At 45.5% G+C, this 17,421-nt stretch overlaps 1 protein-coding gene across 5 annotated transcripts; it reads right to left on the bottom strand.

Moving 5' to 3' along the window:
• Positions 1 to 1,759: 1,759 nt before the first annotated feature.
• On the bottom strand, positions 1,760 to 14,747 carry LOC133149749 (uncharacterized). 5 transcript variants are annotated; one of them, XM_061271924.1, is made up of 8 exons: positions 14,547 to 14,747; positions 8,121 to 14,435; positions 4,910 to 5,126; positions 3,955 to 4,806; positions 3,558 to 3,683; positions 2,247 to 2,372; positions 1,959 to 2,022; positions 1,760 to 1,885 (listed from the first exon to the last, which is right to left on the bottom strand). In XM_061271924.1, exon 2 carries the CDS (start codon positions 14,248 to 14,250, stop codon positions 8,395 to 8,397), a length of 5,856 nt encoding a protein of 1,951 aa, XP_061127908.1. In that variant the 5' UTR covers positions 14,251 to 14,435; positions 14,547 to 14,747; the 3' UTR covers positions 1,760 to 1,885; positions 1,959 to 2,022; positions 2,247 to 2,372; positions 3,558 to 3,683; positions 3,955 to 4,806; positions 4,910 to 5,126; positions 8,121 to 8,394. The 5 variants fall into 5 exon arrangements, with proteins under 5 accessions (XP_061127908.1, XP_061127909.1, XP_061127912.1 ...); XM_061271925.1 differs by having other exon boundaries at positions 4,910 to 5,115; XM_061271928.1 differs by having other exon boundaries at positions 8,121 to 10,180.
• Positions 14,748 to 17,421: the final 2,674 nt, after the last annotated feature.

Raw genomic sequence — 17,421 nt, 5'->3', positions numbered from 1 at the left:
CAATTATGGAAAGTGTCAGTGTCTGTATTTTCTCCCACCTCTGGTGGTTTTCCATTTCTGGTTCCTACCTTGCTAAAGTTGGAGCTGGGGCAGTTTGCTGGAAACTGAGGTGCTTTGTAGTGCTCCAGTAAATGAAAGTTGACATTGTTTTGGAATTCATCATCAAACTGATATTGAAATTAGTCACAAGTCAGATATGTTTTACAGCCAGGAGAAGACAATGAAGGTGCTTTCTGAATTTCCACTTACAGCTTTCTGGTGTTCTTTAGCGGTACCCAGAACCGAGTCCCAAACATGAGCAGAGGTCAGCAGGTCAGAGGGCGCCGTTTCCTCCTCACTTGAGGTGTCGCTTGATGGCAAGACGGTGGTCGCTTCTGTCAACGGAGCGCCATTGGCTCGCAGTACTAGAAAAGCCACCAAGCCCACCGCAAGAATTTGCGTGTCTAATGCGGAAGCAGAAGAAAATCATGAATGAATGGCAAAAGAGGAAGAAAATTCAGGAAACATTCATCACTGACTTACACATGTTGGGCATGTTGCGTCGAGATTACTCTTGCCTTGACCGCCTGCTCTCGTGGAACATGTCTTGACTTCTCATTGCACAGCCGTTATATATTCTACTGACCGCAGGGATTTCCGAATACCTTCCGGTTTCAATTATATACTGATGAAACCGATATTACACTCTTTTCTTTTTTGGTGCATACAGCAGACTGTAATTACACAGAATGAAAAAAGACAAATTCAATCATTTTTGAAGAACAACAATTTTATTTCAATTATTTCAATTAAATTTCACAACAGGTCGGAGCAGATTTTATTAAAAAAAAGCCCATTTAATTGTATTGTTATACAATATTTTTATAATGTGACCATGTCAAAAGTCAAAGTCTGCTTTATTGTCAATCCCTTCATATGTCAAGACACACAAGAAACCGAAATTCCATTTCCTCTATCCCACGGTGGAAGTGGAATTTCCATCATCATCTTCCAAACGTGCGCCAGTGGCTTTGCTCATCCTTATTTCCCAGAAGAAAAACGGACGTCAAAAGAGAAATATTGCTTCTTGTCGCTTGAAAGATGTGTCACCTCTCCGTTGGCGTTGATCAAGGTAAAGTGGACCTGGCCTACGGGTCCCCAGTTGGACTGTGTCTCCCAGACTAGATCAGAGGGAGGATTGTGGTTTCGGCCAGCGTCAGCCGCCCAGATCTGATGCATGTAAAGGTCATTGAAATATTGAGCACCTTGTATCTGAGATCTTCCAGATAAGATTGATTACCGTGACACTCTCGTGGGCCTTCAGGATGAATTCTGCGGCAAACTTGAATACGATGGGAGCAGAAGATCCAATCTGGAGCTTCACCTGCCAGTTCCCCAAATTCTGATCCTAATAGTTGAAATTGATCTCAACAGGTTAGTCGTTACTGGAAAATGTGCAAATTTCGTAAGATGTTCCCCTGTGACACATCCACTGACCTCATCAACTGTATTGCGGAGTCTGACATATTTGCCGTACGAGTCCACCTCATCCAGAGTGACCTGCTGCTCATCCACAGTGACCTGCTGCTCATCCACAGTGACCTGCTGGGCGATTTTAGGACGAGGCACATTGCATCCGCCCGAGCTCAAACCCTCGCTGTCCTTCGGACGTTTCCTCTTTTTGCTGGCCGACATGGTTTGGCGTACCCTGGGGACAAACGTGGAGACATTAATTGCTATGAGAGCAAACGTTGTGGTATGTTCTAAAGCTGTAAAAAGACCTCTCCTCCTTGTTCTGGGTCCGCTCCCTCTCTGTAGACAGAGCCTCCTCCAGATCTTTCACTTTTTGGCCGGCTTCCAACTCCACCATGCGAGACTCGTGCTGGCTTTGGACCATGCGCAAGTCCTACGTGAGACGTGAGAATGACTCAGCTTTATTTTCATTAATTAAATAAGCGATAGTGATGGTAATTACCGACCGCGGAATGCAGCTTCTTTTCAAACTCCAGCTCATCTTTAAGGGTTTGAATGTGATGCGACTTCCTGAGCAAAAACAGTATTAAACCCTCGACGCAGTCAAATGCGCTATTTATATTGATGTGCGACTATGGGATGGTTAACTGAAAGTCCAATTGAGCTGCAATTAGTCACGAGGAGGATTTTCCTTGGGGTGTGGCCCCAGCAGCAAAGCAATTATGTCAGCACTAATATCCACTATCCATTTTGTTGTTGGCATATTTTTGATAAAATGGCCGGGCGGGCCTCACCTTGCTTCCAGCTCGTCAAAATCAATCTTCAGCTTGGACAACTTCACCTGCAGACGTTCACGCTCTGTGGCCTCTGAGTCCAGAGCCGCACGGGCTTTCGCCAGATTGGATTCTTTCTTCGTGTCCCTGTGATGACAGATATACACATAAACTGAGAATATGGAAAATTTCGGGCAGTCGGAGAAATCAGCGTGAACAAACAAATACATACAGCCGAGTTAAAAAAACACCAGAACAATCAAGTCAAGTCAAGTTTATTTGTATAGCCCTAAATCACAAGCAGTCTCAAAGGGCTTCACATAGACAGAAATTGACAATTATTCTCAAAGCATCCCCTGATCTTAAGCTCCCAAAAGGGCAAGGAAAAACTTAAAAACCCCTACCAGGGGAAAATGAGAAACCTTGAGAAGGGACCACAGATGGAAGGATCCCCCTTTCAGGATCACCAGGTTGAAATGGATGCAGAGAGGGCACAAATGGTACAACATGAAAATCAATTAAATAAAAAGTGGATGTCCATGTCATAGCAGAGGGCTGCCGAAGGAGCCCTCAATTGTCCTGGCAGTGTCTTCGAGGAGGTTGAGCTGCAGTTCCCCCACCCTGAATTGGCCCACGAGAATCCAGATAGCCGCTGTCAGCATGGGTGCCACCTAACCACCTCCCCGGCCGGGGAGGGGGGAGGGAGGGGGTGGAGAGGGAGAGAAAACAAACTCCAGCCGAATCGGCCACTACAGGTTAGTTAAAGGCCATGTCATAGAAATGTGTCTTTAAACGTGTCTTAAATGTTTCTACTGAGGTAGCAGTCCTAATATCCATTGGTAGGGCATTCCAAAGCTCTGGAGCCCGAATAGAAAATGCTCTAGAGCCTGCAGACATTTTCTTGGCCCTCGGTGTCGCTAAAAGGGTAGCGTTTTGCGAACGAAGGTTACGAGACGGAACATAAGGAACAACTAGGTCGACGAGATATGAAGGCGCTAAGCCATGCAGCGATTTATAGGTTAGTAGAAGAACCTTGAAGTCACATCTTAAATGGACCGGGAGCCAATGTAAGTTGGCTAGTATTATCACCATGACAAATGCGAACACACAGAAAGAAAATAAATAACTGGAACATCACTCAAACACCGGTGATCCCATCGTGAGTCCCACATATGGGATGGTTAACTGAAAGTCCAATTGAGCTGCAATTAGTCACGAGGAGGATTTTCCTTGGGGTGTGGCCCCAGCAGCAAAGCAATTGTGTCAGCACTAATATCCACTATCCATTTTGTTGTTGGCATATTTTTGATAAAATGGCCGGGCGGGCCTCACCTTGCTTCCAGCTCGTCAAAATCAATCTTCAGCTTGGACAACTTCACCTGCAGACGTTCACGCTCTGTGGCCTCTGAGTCCAGAGCCGCACGGGCTTTCGCCAGATCGGATTCTTTCTTCGTGTCCCTGAGATGACAGATATACACATAAACTGAGAATATGGAAAATTTCGGGCAGTCGGAGAAATCAGCGTGAACAAACAAATACATACAGCCGAGTTAAAAAACACCAGAACAATCACCATGACAATTGCGAACACACAGAAAGAAAATAAATAACTGGAACATCACTCAAACACCGGTGATCCCAACATCACCACAACAAATTCAATGTCGGTCACACCCTGAACGTATTTCTTTTCCTGGGCCGCGATGTGACTTTTGACACAAATACCTACGCCGCCACCACGTTTTGTAGCCAAGTCAGGACAGTTTGTGTAAGAATCACTTCGGTTCCTGCAAAACATCGTGTAGCCTTCCAAGCAAGCACGTCCATCGGCCACTGATCCTTGGAGGTGTGTCTCTGTGAAGCACAAAACATCAGCGAAAAGCAGTTCGTGATGAGACACGATATCTTGCACGTGACAAGACAGCCCTTCGGTGTTATGATGGACGACAACCAGGTGATTTGCCCGATCTACCGACGGCATCACGTGAAGGAGGGGCATGACGCTCTCCAAAGAATCTTCTGCCATCTCAGCAAGAGCAGCAGTGATTTGTGGATTTGCATGAAGCCTTCTCTCATCCATATGCAGAATATGCAGACCACTGAGCGAAGTCACTCTACTCAGAGCTACGTACCCCATGCCGTGTTCGAAAACACCTTTCAGCGAAACTGCAGCCTGTGACGTTGTCATGCCTTGTACCTTGTGGATCGTGCAGGCAAAAGCAAGCTTGATGGGAAACTGTCGGCGCGTCACTCCAGCCTTGTTCAGCTTCTCCTCCAGTCTGTCAATGTACACGGGGTTAGCAGCACGCGCTGTGTTACTCACATGATCGAGTTCCAAGCCAAGTTTCTGGACACGGGCTTCATTTGGATAGTTCACCAATTTGACAACTTTTGCAAACATCCCGTTGCACAGACCTGATTGAACATCAACGTTCCGTGTGATCATAACACGAGCACCCAAGGCAACTTTGATTGAGTCCGGGAGCTCATTCTTAGCGCCTTGCACAGGGGAAGCTTGCCTTGCCATTCTGCCAGTTCCTTTGTCTTTCTTGTAGTCATCCGCGTCAATCTGCACAATGTCCTTATGAAACAGTTCCAGCATCGCAGAGTTATGGCCATCCACCTGTTTATTGGTGGCAAAAACATGCAGAATATGCTTTGGACACATTTCTGGGGAAGTGTACCTCGTGGCAAGGAGAGCTCTGTCCATTTCCGACAGTTCATCTGACTTTTCTTTGACGCGGAGTCGGTTCAGCAGTTCGGCAAAGGCGACATCGTCTTTCTGCCTCATGATGGCGGTGAGCGTGATCTTTTTGAAGTCGTCACGCCAGTGGTCCAGCCGCGTAGGATCGTACACGCACAGAGGTTTGGACTGTCTCACGGGAGGGAGCTGAAAGAAATCTCCAACAGCAAGAACAGACATGCCACCGAAAGGTAAATTAATTCCTTTGATTTGTTTCAACCTGGCATTCACGTAGGCAAAGAGGTCTTTCGACACCATGGAAATCTCATCGATGATGAGTATTTCGGCGATGGACAGCTCGGCTCTGACTTCGTCCAGTTTATTGCCCAGCCCGTGGTACGGGGGTTTGAGACTTCTCGGCAGTTTGAGTAGACAATGCAACGTTGCCCCGGAAATGTTGAACGCCGCCGTGCCAGTGAAAGCTGCGAGAACAACCGTTTGCTTGGAAATGTCGGCCTCCTCAGCCAGTCGTGGTAGTCTCTGCAGTATTTTGGTAGCCTCTGCGTGGATACACTTGATCAGAGCGATTTGCCGGTCCCGGCGCCACCGTTGATGTGGTAGAAGAACTGCTCAATGGGCTTTGAGCTACACACACGTTTTATGCACCAATCTCTGACCTTGTAGAAGACGGACGCTTGCTTTTGGTTCAGGTTACGATACATGTCGCGTAACACTGCGGGATCGATGGCTGCAGCCTCTGTCACGATGGACATTTGCGTTGTTTTGGACCTGACGTTATAGTCCGGGACATTTTCCTCCACGTTGTCGTTCGGTTCATCTCTCGCGTTCATTTCCTCAACGCATTCGAGTCTTTGCAACTCACTCTCGGGAGCCAGGTGGCACCATTCGTTTATGACGAGCCCACTCTCCTCCACCTCTTGGATGGCGTTGTCAATGTCTCGACTGTATTTCTCATACCTTTCTCTGTTCCTTCTGACAATTTGGCACACGCGCTCCACAGAGTCGTTATACGGTAACTGTACACAGGCGTTATCATGAAACAACTGATAGGAAGGACAGCGTTCAGATTTTAATTGGCAATCAGCACGATGAGGCAGGTACAGCTTGAGCAAGGAGCAGTAATAATCCTCCGGATTCTTTTGTTCAGAGTATTTGCAGTATTTGATGACCGCATGTTTTTCTGTTCTTTTCTGGACAAAGCCCATGTCGTTCAGCAGAGGCAAAACATTCTTACCTTTGGCTTGTTTGCCATAAACAATTCTGCACATTGATGCAAAATCAGCCAAGCACATGACTTCAAATTCCTCTGTTTGAGGTCTGGATTTGTATTTTTCCGGCAGGCCAGTCATCCACACTTCATGAGATTCCTGCGTTTTGCCCTCAAGGAGCGAGAGAGGATAACTCATTTTCAGCGCATTGTCACTCGTTTGTACAAATACCACCATGCGGGAGGACTGTTTCATATGCAAGCCGCACGCACGTGCGACGCATTCCTGAGCACTCACTTCTCTTTTCTTGGAGTACGCTTGCATAATTTGCTTCATTTCATCGCTCTCGTTGACATTCGCGCAGCGGGAGTTTTCAATGACCGATTTCAGGTATTGGCTCAGACCGTGTTCAGCCTTGCTGATGTAGCTGCAGATGTATGCGATGCAAGAGTAGGCATTCAGGATGTATTGGATGTCCAGGTTTCCATCCCAGGCAAGAAGCAAATGGCGGTTGTAGTTGTTGACCCAGCAGTCTTTCGGTTCTCGCTTAAGCACGACAGAACTCGACGAGGCCGTCATGCGCAAACAGTTCATGTACTCGTCACCGGTGAGCTTACGTTTAGCCAGTAGCTGAGGCAAAGTCAGGGATGCCGTTTCAGGCTCATTCAGCAGATTTAGCACGGGAACAAGCTTGGCATTCGACGCCAACCGATCGTCATTGCGTTGATCTCGATTGTCGTCGTCGACGGGCGCAGGTCTGACGATCATTGTTTCATCGCACGGTTGTTTGGGGAATCCAAAGCGGGAATTTGCACCTTGGTGTTTGACGCACGATTTGGAGTGACTTTTGCTGTGCATCTGAACCTCTGTGACCTTTTTGTACAATTCCGGTTCCTTCTGCGGGTCCGGCAGCTCGGCCGAGATGTAGCGAGACACAAAATGACAGATGGCTCCATCCGTGGCTTCCTCAAATACAGGGGCACCTCGAACCCATATGAGGCAATGAATGTGAGGACTTCCTCTGTGTTGAAACTCCAGTCGGTAAAAGTAGTCGACGACCTCACCAATCGGTTGCGCCGGAGAGAGGATCAAATCTCTGAACAGAGCTTCCACACGCTTGTCAAACATGCGCATCGTCGTCACAGGATTGCTGCGTAGGATCTCACACTTGGTAGCCCAGTCAAGTTGGGCGAAATTCACTACTTCACCTTGTTGCGCTTTGATGGCGGTGATGACCTCTTCCCAACGCATTTCGGCAGCAGAAAATGTGCAAAAGAACGTGGGTGTGCCCAGCTGCCGGATCATAGCAAAAAGATCTTTGGTGGTTTTCTCCCAATAGGCCGGCGTACCTCTCAGCGGTGTCATGGATCGGACAGCATCTTTGCTGCGCACCAGTTTCTCAACTTCACGTTTGTCCTGAAGCATGGCATTGTTTATCCTTCGACCATCCCTGGTAAAAGGCTTACCTTTGCGCAGCTGTATTGTCATGCTCGACGTTGCCTGGTAAATTTCAGTCACAAACTGGGCAAAGAACAAGTAGTTGGTATCTCGAGCAAAGCGTTCATCCACGCAACACAGACGGGTTTGGAAATATTTGCTTGGTGTGAGTTTTATTGCTCTCTCTTCATCGAGGGTGTTCTGACCAGTGGGAAACTGCACCGGAAAAGCCATGGCCTCAAGCTTGGGAGTCTTGAAAAAACTTACTGGGTTGTTTCTTTCTGCAGGAGCAACACAATTTTCCTGCTCTCCTTGTGTGTGTTTCTAACACCAATTCAGCAGTAAGCCTAACTCCTGCTAAGGTAGACACTGAGTCAGGGTATAGCTTCCAAAGCTCCTTTTTATTGCAGTGTTCTCCCAAAACATGGAGTAAAACTGAAAAGCGATACGGAAAAAATACGACATAAACATTCATACTTACAATAAAGACTCCTCATAAATAATCCGAAAATATGATAGAGCTTTAAAGTATAAATGGAAACTTACAGACGATGATGTCGAAGGCACAAACAGAAACAAGGATGACCATGGATGAACACTTAACTAGCACTAGCTGCACACGACTTGTTGTGATTACGACGAAAATGGCCGACGGCCGACTTCCTGCTAGACATCGCCTTCAAAATAAAAGTCTATCTGTCGAACGCAATATAAACCAATATAATACAGTCAAACTGACAAGTTTCGTGGCAGAACACTCCCCGCCTGGTATCTGACGAGATGCCACACATCGAACTAGAACATCCTACAGTTAAATGTTTCAGTCCTGCCTTTTCAGAAGCAGAACAATCTCTGTAACTGGTCTAAAGAACTTCTTCATGGATCCATCTTTAACAACTCTCATCTCGACCTTGCGAACTCTTCCATCACGTCCAGGAAAGGTCTTAGTCACAAGGGCCATGGGCCAGTCGTTACGACACGTTTTACTGTCCTTCAACATAACGACGTCCCCATCTTCAATGTTAGGTCTCGATTCCTGCCATTTGTGTCGAACTTGCAGAGTGTGCAGGTATTCGCGCTTCCAGCGACTCCAGAATTGATCAGCCAACCTTTGTACCTCGCGCCACTGCTGCTTGAACAAGTCTTTGTCGGTGAACTTCCCAGATGGAGGTAGAATACTTTGTTTGTTAGTAAGGAGCATTGCCGGTGTGAGTATCTGAGGAGCATCTGGATCAGATGAAATAGAAACAAGCGGTCTAGAGTTGATAATGGCTGTCGCCTCTGCCATAAAAGTGCACAGGACTCCATGGGTCAAACTTGAGGAGTGAGTACGCATCAGCATTGAATCCAAAATCCTCCTTGCGACTCCGATCATGCGTTCCCACGCACCACCCATGTGTGAGGAATGAGGTGGATTGAAATGCCATGAACAACCTTGACTGTTAGTGTATGTTTGGACCTCTGATTCCTTCAGAACCTTCTCAAACTCCAGCTCTTTACAAGCACCAATGAAGTTGGTTCTACGGTCTGAGTGTAGCTGTTGAGAAGGGCCACGGATTGCAAAGAACCTTCTCAGGGAGTTGATGAAGGAGGAAGTATCCATGGACTCAATCACCTCTATATGGACGGCGCGGGTACTCAAGCATGTGAACAGAACAGCCCATCGTTTACTTTGAGCTAAGCCTCCTCTTGTGCGCCTTGCTGTCACAAACCAGGGACCGAAGACATCCACACCAGTGTATGTAAAGGGAGGTGAAGTGCTCAACCGTTCTTGGGGAAGGTCCGACATTTTCTGCCTCTCTCTTCTTCCACGAAGTTTAAGACAGGTGACACATCCATGTAAAATACTGCTTATGCGTCTCTTACCACCAATCAACCAAATGCCAGCGGCTCGTACAGCGCCCTCTGTGAAACTTCGGCCTTGGTGTTCAACTCGTTCGTGATGATGTCTTATGAGCAATGTGGACACATGATGTTTACCTGGCAGAATGATTGGATGTTTTTCAGGGTCGCTGAGATCTGCCAGCTTCAGTCTCCCTCCAATCCTCAACAAGCCATCTGGGGCTATAACAGGATTTAGTTTTGACAATGAACTTTTCTTGTTAACGTCTTGCCCCTTGGAGAGGGAGTCGTATTCTTCAGAAAAGCAGGCTCTTTGTACAGCACGAAGGATGACTTCAGATGATTTTGACAACTCATCGACACTGTGAGGCTTTGAACACTGGTGCCATCCAGAACATACAGTGACATCCTGGTCTGTTGACTTAAAAGAACGAGTTACATGGAGAAGAGTTGCTCTTTGCAAGGACTTCCAAGATGAGAATCTTTCAAATCTCTTTGGATCGAAGCGCTTGTCTCTTTGGCCCGTCACGCAACTTGTTACTTGTGGTCGGATCTCCACATCTGAGTCTGGATCGATGATTTCAAATGACTGTTGATGCTCAGTGGCTGCTTGTGGTTTGTATAGAAAGGCTGGACCTGTGAACCAGTTGGTTTGTGTGAGGATGGAAGCTTGAACCGATCTGGAGGCATGGTCAGCTGGGTTGTGTTCCGTAGGCACGTACCGCCATTGCTTTGGGTCTGTGGATTGCCGGATCCTTTGAACTCTGTTGTGGACATACACATAGAAACGTTTTGACTGATTATGTATATATCCCAGCACCACTTTACTGTCACAATAAAAGGTGACTGCGTCAAGTGGAAGATCAATCTCTTGAACGATGAGTTCAGCCATTTCTACAGCTAGCACTGCCGCACAAAGTTCCAGTCTGGGAATGGTGGGTTCGCTGGGAGGAGAAAGTTTGGCTTTTCCTAAGATGAAGCCCACGTGGATCTGGCCATCCTCGTTAGTTGTTCTGAGGTATGCGACAGCACCAATAGCCTTTGTAGAGGCATCAGAGAAGATGCAGATCTCCTTTTGCTTTGCCTTGGAAGGAGAAGTGGTGGTATAAGCACGAGGAATGTGAAGATGTTGCAATTCCTGAAGAGAATCTCTCCATGTTTCCCACACTTTAAGTTTTTCTTGGGGAAGAAGAACGTCCCATTCAGTTCCTTCAAGAGTAAGCTCTCTCAATAGTGACTTTCCTTGAATGGTCACAGGAGCAACAAAGCCAAGCGGGTCGAAAAGACTGTTTATTGTAGAAAGAATCCCACGACGTGTGAATGGCTTGTCATTGACTGACACTTGGAAGGTGAAAGTGTCTATTTTGATTTCCCAGCTCAAACCAAGACTTCTTTGGGTGGGCGCCGTTTCTGTTCCGAGATAGAGATCTTTAATGTCTTTAGCATGGTCCCCTGCTGGAAATGCTGTCAGGACTCTAACACTGTTAGACGTGATCTTGTGGAGTCTCAGGTTTGACTCCGACAGAGAAGCTTGAGTCTTTTGCAGCAGAGCAATTGCTTCCTCTTCGGTGGGTGTTGAGACCAGGCCATCGTCGACATAAAAATCTCGCTCCACAAAGTGTCTGGTGTCTGACCCGTATTGCTGTTCTCCCTGCTGGGCTGCTCTTCTGAGACAGTAGGTGGCCACGGCTGGGGAAGGGCTATTGCCAAATACATGTACCCTCATCCGGTATTCGACAATGTCTTTGCTGGGGTCGTTCTCTCGGAACCAGAGGAAGCGCAAGTAATCTCGGTGGTCCTCTCTTACGACAAAACAATGGAACATCTGTTCGATGTCTGCCATAACAGCTATTTTCTCCCTCCTGAAGCGAATGAGAACTCCAATGAGACTGTTATTCAGGTCTGGCCCGGTGAGCAGGACATTGTTGAGTGAGAGGCCATTGGATTGTGCACTAGAATCAAACACAACTCTGATTTGTCCAGGTTTTCTGGGATGGTAGACTCCGAACATTGGTAAGTACCAACATTCTCTTCCCTTTTGTAGCGGAGGGGCTGGTTCAGCATGGTTGTTGTCAAAGATGTTTTGCATAAAGGTGACAAACTGTTCTTTCATCTTTGGCTTCCGTTCCAGAGTGCGTTTCAGAGATGAAAGGCGGGTCATAGCTTGCTCTCGGTTGTTTGATAAGGGAGGTCTGGGTGTCTTGAAAGGGAGAGGTGCCACCCAGCTGTTACACTCATCTTGGAAAACTTGATCATTCATTATTTTGATGAACTGTTCATCTTCGATGGAGAAGGCTCGCTTGTCGTCATTGTCAGTCCTTGCAAAAACTGTAAGGCCAAGCGAGTCATCTGGTGAACTGTGAGAAAGACCATTGACGAAACTGGGACTGGTCGCTTGCTTGAGATTGATGTGGCTCGTGCATGGCCTGAACAGCGAAGGTCTTCCATCTTCTAGTACATTTGTTTTGTAGCTGTGAATGATAGGCTTGTGGACTTTTCCCAAACACACGTCACCCACCAGCACCCATCCAAGATCAAGTCTTTGCGCAAAAGGAGTATCTCCAGGACCATTAATCTGCTGCCTCACTTTATGAATGCGAAGAATGTCCCTACCCAGCAGAAGAAGGATCTGGGCATTGTCGTCCAAGGCTGGGATTTCGCTGGCAATACTTTTTAGATGGGGGTGGTGGAGAGCAGCCTCTGGAGTTGGTATTTCGTCACGATTGTCTGGTAAATCGTCACATTCTGTGAGTTCTGGCAGCGACAAGTTAACGCCACCATTAACTGCTTCGATATGGTAGCCGGTTGCTTTCCTGCCAGAGACTGTGGCTAAGCCAGCACATGTTTTGAGGGTGTAAGGGTATGCGTCTGTCTCGATTTTGAAGATGTCAAAAAACTGTGACCGAGCTAGAGATCTGTTGCTCTGGTCATCGAGCATGGCATACATTTTTTTGGCTTTCTCTGGTTGATTGTCTGGATATACTTTAACGAGGCAGATCTTTGAGCACGACTTTGCTTTGAGATGATCCCCGCACACTTTGGTGCACAGAGAACTTACGACTGGAGTTCTCGTGGTTTCCTCCAACTCTGACTCCCCGCCATCGTTCTTCGGGGAATTTGAGACTCTAGCTGCCCATGGTGGTGGACCAGGGTGAAGAGCCGTTATATGATTTTCACTGTCACACTCGTCACATTTCAGGCGTGCTTTGCAATCACGAGCTGGGTGGGAGGATGATGAGCAACATTTGAAACAAATGCCTTGTTCCTTTAAGTATGCTTTTCTGTCTGCAAGAGTTTTTAGCCTGAAGCCCCGACATTTCTTTAAAGGGTGAGGCCTTTTATGGATTGGACATTGCTTCGACACGTCCTCTTCGGAAGCTGTTTCATCTTGTGTAACATCAGTAGAAACTTTTGTCTTGTGCACTGAAACCACTGTTCTAGGAGCTTTATGTTTCGGCATTGCTCTTTCAAATGTTAGGTTGTTTCCAGAAAGGGTAAAGCTGGGATCATTCCTTGTTTTAGCTTGGTAGCAGATAAAAGAGGTGAAGTAAGAAAAAGGCGGGTAACTGACCTTGTGATCTTGCTTGTACATTGATCCCTGAGAAAGCCATCTCTCTTGCAGGTTGAATGGCAATTTTTCCACGATTGGTTTTATGCCACGAGCAGTGTCCAAGAATGCCAAGCCTGACAGGTATCCATCTTCTTTTGCTGACAATAACTCTTTTAACAGGTCTCCAAGTTCCCTTAATTTTTGGCTGTCCTTATTCGAGATTCTAGGAAAGTTGTCGAGCTTTGCGAAAAGCGCATTTTCAATGACTTCTGGAGCGCCAAAACATTCATCAAGTCTTTCCCAAGCTGTTCGTAGAGCTGCATTTGGGTTGCCAATGTTAACTGCTCTCAGACGTCTCACGTGTTCAGATGATTCTTTTCCAAGCCATTTTGAAAGCAGATCCAACTGTTCACTAGCTGTCAGATCCAAATCTTTGATCGTGTTGAAGAAGGAGGACTTCCATGCTCTGTACGATTCAGGACGATCATCGAAGTTTGATAGGCCCGTGCAAACAAGTTCTTTGCGTGCCAGGTACTTTGCCATGTCCAACATAACTGAAGACTCTGGACTGGTTCGGTACATGTGAGATGTGTCAGAGTACTTTGGGAAAGTTAGCTTGGATGTGGGATTGGTGTTGTAAGTGTCTTTCTCTCTTTTGACTTGGAAATTCTCTTGGGTGTGCGGTTGGACTGATGATTTGGATTCATGTATTGCCTGAGAACTCTGAAGTGATGTTGGTCTCTGTTGAAGTTGAGGTGGGGCTGGCCAAGAATCTTTCATAATATATTCTTCTTCTTTGTGAACATATGGTGTTGGCGCGTTAAGGTGAGGCTCAATAGATCGCTCTGCGGTCTCTGAGAAGACTACAGGTTCAGGGAGCTTGTCAAAACGTGTAGTTTGGTCACGAACATATTCGCTTACGCGTTCTTGTGTGTCTTGCTCCACGACAGGGAAGCTCCTTTTGCTACGGAGCTCCTCTTCCTCAATCTCCGCTGCTGCCTCTAAAGCTTCTGCCTGGGCATTAGCAGCTGCAGCTTCTCTTTCCAACTGCAAGGCATCGAGGCTGGCTTCTAGTCTTGCTTTGTTCACCTTGATACTGATTTCACGCTCTGCAAATGCTGCACGTGCACGAGCAGCCTCTGCTTTGGCTCTTGCCTTTGCAGCAGCAGCGCTGACTGATGATTTGGTTGAGCTAGAGCTTTTACGACTGACCGACGATCCACTTTGAGATGACTTGAAGCCTTTTATTGTAGTATTTTTCTTCTGATCGTTGTCCATGTTCATGTAGTCTGCTGCTGTGTATTGTGTTGCCAGCTGCGTATCGTCTTTTTACTTTCCTGCTCTCCTTGTGTGTGTTTCTAACACCAATTCAGCAGTAAGCCTAACTCCTGCTAAGGTAGACACTGAGTCAGGGTATAGCTTCCAAAGCTCCTTTTTATTGCAGTGTTCTCCCAAAACATGGAGTAAAACTGAAAAGCGATACGGAAAAAATACGACATAAACATTCATACTTACAATAAAGACTCCTCATAAATAATACGAAAATATGATAGAGCTTTAAAGTATAAATGGAAACTTACAGACGATGATGTCGAAGGCACAAACAGAAACAAGGATGACCATGGATGAACACTTAACTAGCACTAGCTGCACACGGCTTGTTGTGATTACGACGAAAATGGCCGACGGCCGACTTCCTGCTAGACATCGCCTTCAAAATAAAAGTCTATCTGTCGAACGCAATATAAACCAATATAATACAGTCAAACTGACAAGTTTCGGGGCAGAACAACAATAAATGCCCTCTGTAAAACTCATAATCTCCTCTGCCACATCATTGGGTTGGAGACATGATTCAAGTATCACTCCACCATTTGGTTGATCACCGTCTTCCGAATTTTCTTGTTGCTGTTTGTTACCACTGTTGTCATGTTGAGAGTCACTGTTCATCCCACACAGAGCATCACTTTCAAATCTGTACATCTCCTCCAGAGCTTCCTCATTGTACTCACTGTCGCTCATTTGCGCTTCATCGGAGCTGCTCTCATCGTCAGTGAGGGTTGGGTCGCAAAGGTCCGCATCGTCGCGAATGGTTATGTCTCTGTACTGTGGATGGACTTGTTTCAGTTTCATCAGAGCGCTCATTAGCTTAGACCAAGTGACAGTTTGAAAAAACTGATGGCCTTTGTAGCAAAGCCGTCTCTTCAGTTTCACTCTCAACATCTGTGACTTACTTCTTAGTCTGGGCAAGACATTGACCGTCTCTTGTACTTCCGATGGCACGCACACCACATTTCCACGAATGGCTCGTTGTTGACCTTTGGGAAGAGGTACAATTTTGGCAAATGATATGCATTTGGAAATGAGGTGTCTCTCCAGTATGTTCAATCCACACAGTTCCTTTGGAATATCAGAGAGTGTGAGATTGTTCGCAACAGCAAGTGCAGGCATTTTACCATCTTTGAGGTGACTATAGCAAGTGTGACATATCCACTCCAGTTTTCTTTCAGCTGGTACGCTGCACGAGGCCTGACATTCATCATCACAGATATGGACAAATTGTCCCGTGAGACAACTTGCAACAACATGTCTGTTTTTCTTATAAAATCTACGTTGACAAGCGCGTACTTGGTTCGGAAACAATGCTCTGTGGCAAACAGTGCAGACAAATGTGGGGCCATTCTTAATTTGGGCTTTGAATACCTCAACAGCTTTCATGAGCACACAGTCATTTCGCTCCCTACATAGTCGGTTTATGACTTAGTATTTTTTCAAAAGCGTACTTACTCTGCGCATTGTTTTGGTCTTCAGTGAATCAGATTTTTTTGCCATTATGCGCCTCATGATTTCCTGATGTTTTAATCGGAATTCAGGGTTGTTTAAATAACGGCGTGTCATGTAAGAGCGCTGCCTGTTTCGAAACCCAACATCGTCACGGTAACGTTCTGTGATGTAAGCGCGTCGTCTCATCGTAAAACACTCATCTGTCCTATAACGACGTGAGAAACGGGAAAGGTTTTTCTTCTTAAACTCATGATCCGTCTGACAACGTTGTGTAAAATAGGACTTTTGTTTGGCACAAAAACGCTTGTCCTGTTGATAACGGGTTCTAATATAACCCAATTTCCTTTGTCTTACCTCTGCAATTTGACTGTACTGTTCCCTCTCTTTAGAGTTTTTCATCATTCTCTTTAGTTCCTGTTTTTTACGTCTCACTTCCAATTTTTCTTTTAACTTTTCTTGTGCTTTTATTTGTCGTAGGAACTTTTCTCTACGAGATTTTGGAATTTTTGTCACATTTGCCAGCTGTTTACCTGTAGTGAAAACCACTCCACTGTCGTTATCGGTAAATTCTTGGTGGTGACGTTCACCTGAACACCGTCTAGTGTCGCTCGTCTCAACACATGAGACAATCTCAGCAACAGGTCTGCTTGCGGCAACACGGATTTGCGTCATCCACTGCTTCTGTGTCAGCGTTTTCTCTCGTGTGTCTGTCTGTGCATTAAAACTGAGAGATGAATAGAATTCAAGTCGACGTTGCAATGTGATCAACTGCAATTTTCAAAACCGCAAAGGCTGCAATTTGAAAAAGAAAATGTGCGTATATTTATTTATTGAATGACTACCATTTCAGTCAAACTGTTTTCTAAGTTGTATTTGAGGTAGTGCCCTTTTTTTGTATTGAAGTTAATGTATCGCTTGTGTTTGGTAAATATGTAGAAAGAGAACCTTAAAAAAAATGGCAGATTAAGTCAAAAACAACAATGACATATGTATCGTTGGCTGTTTTTGCTTCGTTTCAGTTTACTTTGGGGTTGAAGAAGGATGACGTGCACCTGCATCAACAACCTCCACCCGAAGACCACGACGAGTTGGCCACCTGAAAGTCAATTTGGTCTGAGATATTTATTTGTTATTGTTACGACATTGTCTTGAAGTCTGTTCCATGTTTTTGTCAATAAATGTCTGACAGTAAAGCCCATAAGTGGCCTTACGATATTTCAGTTTTGCAAATATATATATATATATATATATACGATGTCTTTGAATCTCAGAAAAAGAGATTTCTGTAGTTCAATCTAATAAGTGAAATTCTCAAAAGACACCTGCCAAAGTGTTATAAATCAAGCAGTTCAATTCACAAGTAAACAAATAGTTTTATTCATGTTTTAAAAATACATTCCGTTTAAAAAATAAATATAATTATCATGCCTTCAAGTATAAAAACAATAATATGTAATAAATATCTTCTTTAAATAATTAATACGACTGTTTGCAATAAATAAGGTCTTAGATTCACAATGGCTTTTTTGAATGAGCAATAAATAGGTTATCTACAGAATAAAAAATTTAAAAAACTCAGTGCGTCATGCAAAAACAAATACATCATCAATCCGTCAGTGGGTTACGACACGTCAGTGCAGATCCAACAACTTAATTCACTTCATGTTTTGC

Source organism: Syngnathus typhle, unplaced genomic scaffold (genome assembly GCF_033458585.1).
Source record: "Syngnathus typhle isolate RoL2023-S1 ecotype Sweden unplaced genomic scaffold, RoL_Styp_1.0 HiC_scaffold_456, whole genome shotgun sequence".
Classification (NCBI taxonomy): Eukaryota; Metazoa; Chordata; class Actinopteri; order Syngnathiformes; family Syngnathidae; genus Syngnathus; species Syngnathus typhle.
This window is presented reverse-complemented; position numbering and strand designations above follow the sequence as displayed.